Source organism: Propithecus coquereli, unplaced genomic scaffold (assembly GCF_000956105.1).
Source record: "Propithecus coquereli isolate 6110/MARCELLA unplaced genomic scaffold, Pcoq_1.0 Scaffold110, whole genome shotgun sequence".
Taxonomy (NCBI): domain Eukaryota; kingdom Metazoa; phylum Chordata; class Mammalia; order Primates; family Indriidae; genus Propithecus; species Propithecus coquereli.
In genome coordinates this window covers 1,118,793-1,119,936 of record NW_012134970.1, presented here as the reverse complement: position 1 = coordinate 1,119,936, position 1,144 = coordinate 1,118,793, and the positions used below count along the sequence as shown (strand labels likewise).

At 32.4% G+C, this 1,144-nt stretch overlaps 1 protein-coding gene across 1 annotated transcript in view; it reads right to left on the bottom strand.

Moving 5' to 3' along the window:
- NIPBL (Nipped-B homolog (Drosophila)) overlaps positions 1 to 1,144 on the bottom strand; it is a 269,747-nt gene that overhangs the window by 39,684 nt on the left and 228,919 nt on the right. The window contains 1 exon segment of the mRNA XM_012649432.1: positions 379 to 515. Within this exon segment, the coding sequence (XP_012504886.1) occupies positions 379 to 515 (137 nt within the window).

Below are 1,144 nucleotides of genomic sequence, written 5' to 3'. Positions count from 1 at the left end.
TAAAATAAAATACGTTTATAACATATTATAAATGACAAATGAAAAGTAAATTCAGAATCCAAAAGATAGTAAATTCCTCAAAGACAGGAACTCTGCTTCATTCACCTTTGAATCTTCACAATAGCTATAACATTTATTAAGCATTTACTGAAGGTTTGGCTTGAGGAGTTTACAAAGAAATGGAGCCTGAACGTTATTTATAATATACTGGAAAATTGATGTTTGTAGATAATGTGTTTAATAAGCATTAGAACATATATTTGAATAAATGACACAGCTGATCTGTCAGTGAGAATGTGGTTGACACGTGAATTCTAAATTTAAAACACTTAATATATGTTTTATGTAAGAAGAAAAATAAGACAGCTCTATACTTACACTACATTTAGTGGTAAGGTATGGCTGCATAGTCATGGCATGTTTAACCATCAGCTGGGGTCTTATTTTGCTGAATAAGAACAAAGTGGTTATGCAAGCTACCAATCTTCCCGAATTCACACCTTTATTGTCAGAGTCTAGAAAAACAAAGAGAAATAAAACACTAAAATATGGCAAGGTGGTGGAAATTATGCGGAATGTTATTTAAATTACTAAATATTATCCCCTGAATAGATTCGGTATAGGCCTCCATATAATGGATTAGTATTTATGATACTAGACTTTCCATATCTCATTTTTTCTTTGTTATAGAAATTCATATACTGAAGACAGAACAAAGAGGCCATGGTATAGAAGGCAAATTTTACACTAGGAGGAATAGGATTGAAGTTAAAAGTAGAATGGAAGTTAGGAAGTTTAGGGATGGGCTTTTGGGAATAAATGTGGTGTTGGTTATATCCAAAAATTATTGGAAGTGAATATAGGAAAGAAAGTGGGCAATTTAGCTGAGGTGATACTGTATTTAAAGGTACTAGAAAAAAAGATTTTGCTGTGGTAGAAGAATTAAAAAATGGGAATGACAGAAGTTGGACCAATGCTATATTAAAAAGTCAAACAAAATGCTGTTCTAGTGGGAGGACAATGTTGCTAGTTAGGAGACACACTGATTTGTAGGAAACAAATTAAGTTTTAGAGGGGACTGGCAACTTTTTAATATTAAGGGATACCAGTATCACCCCTAAATTCTAGGATGGGGAAAAATAGG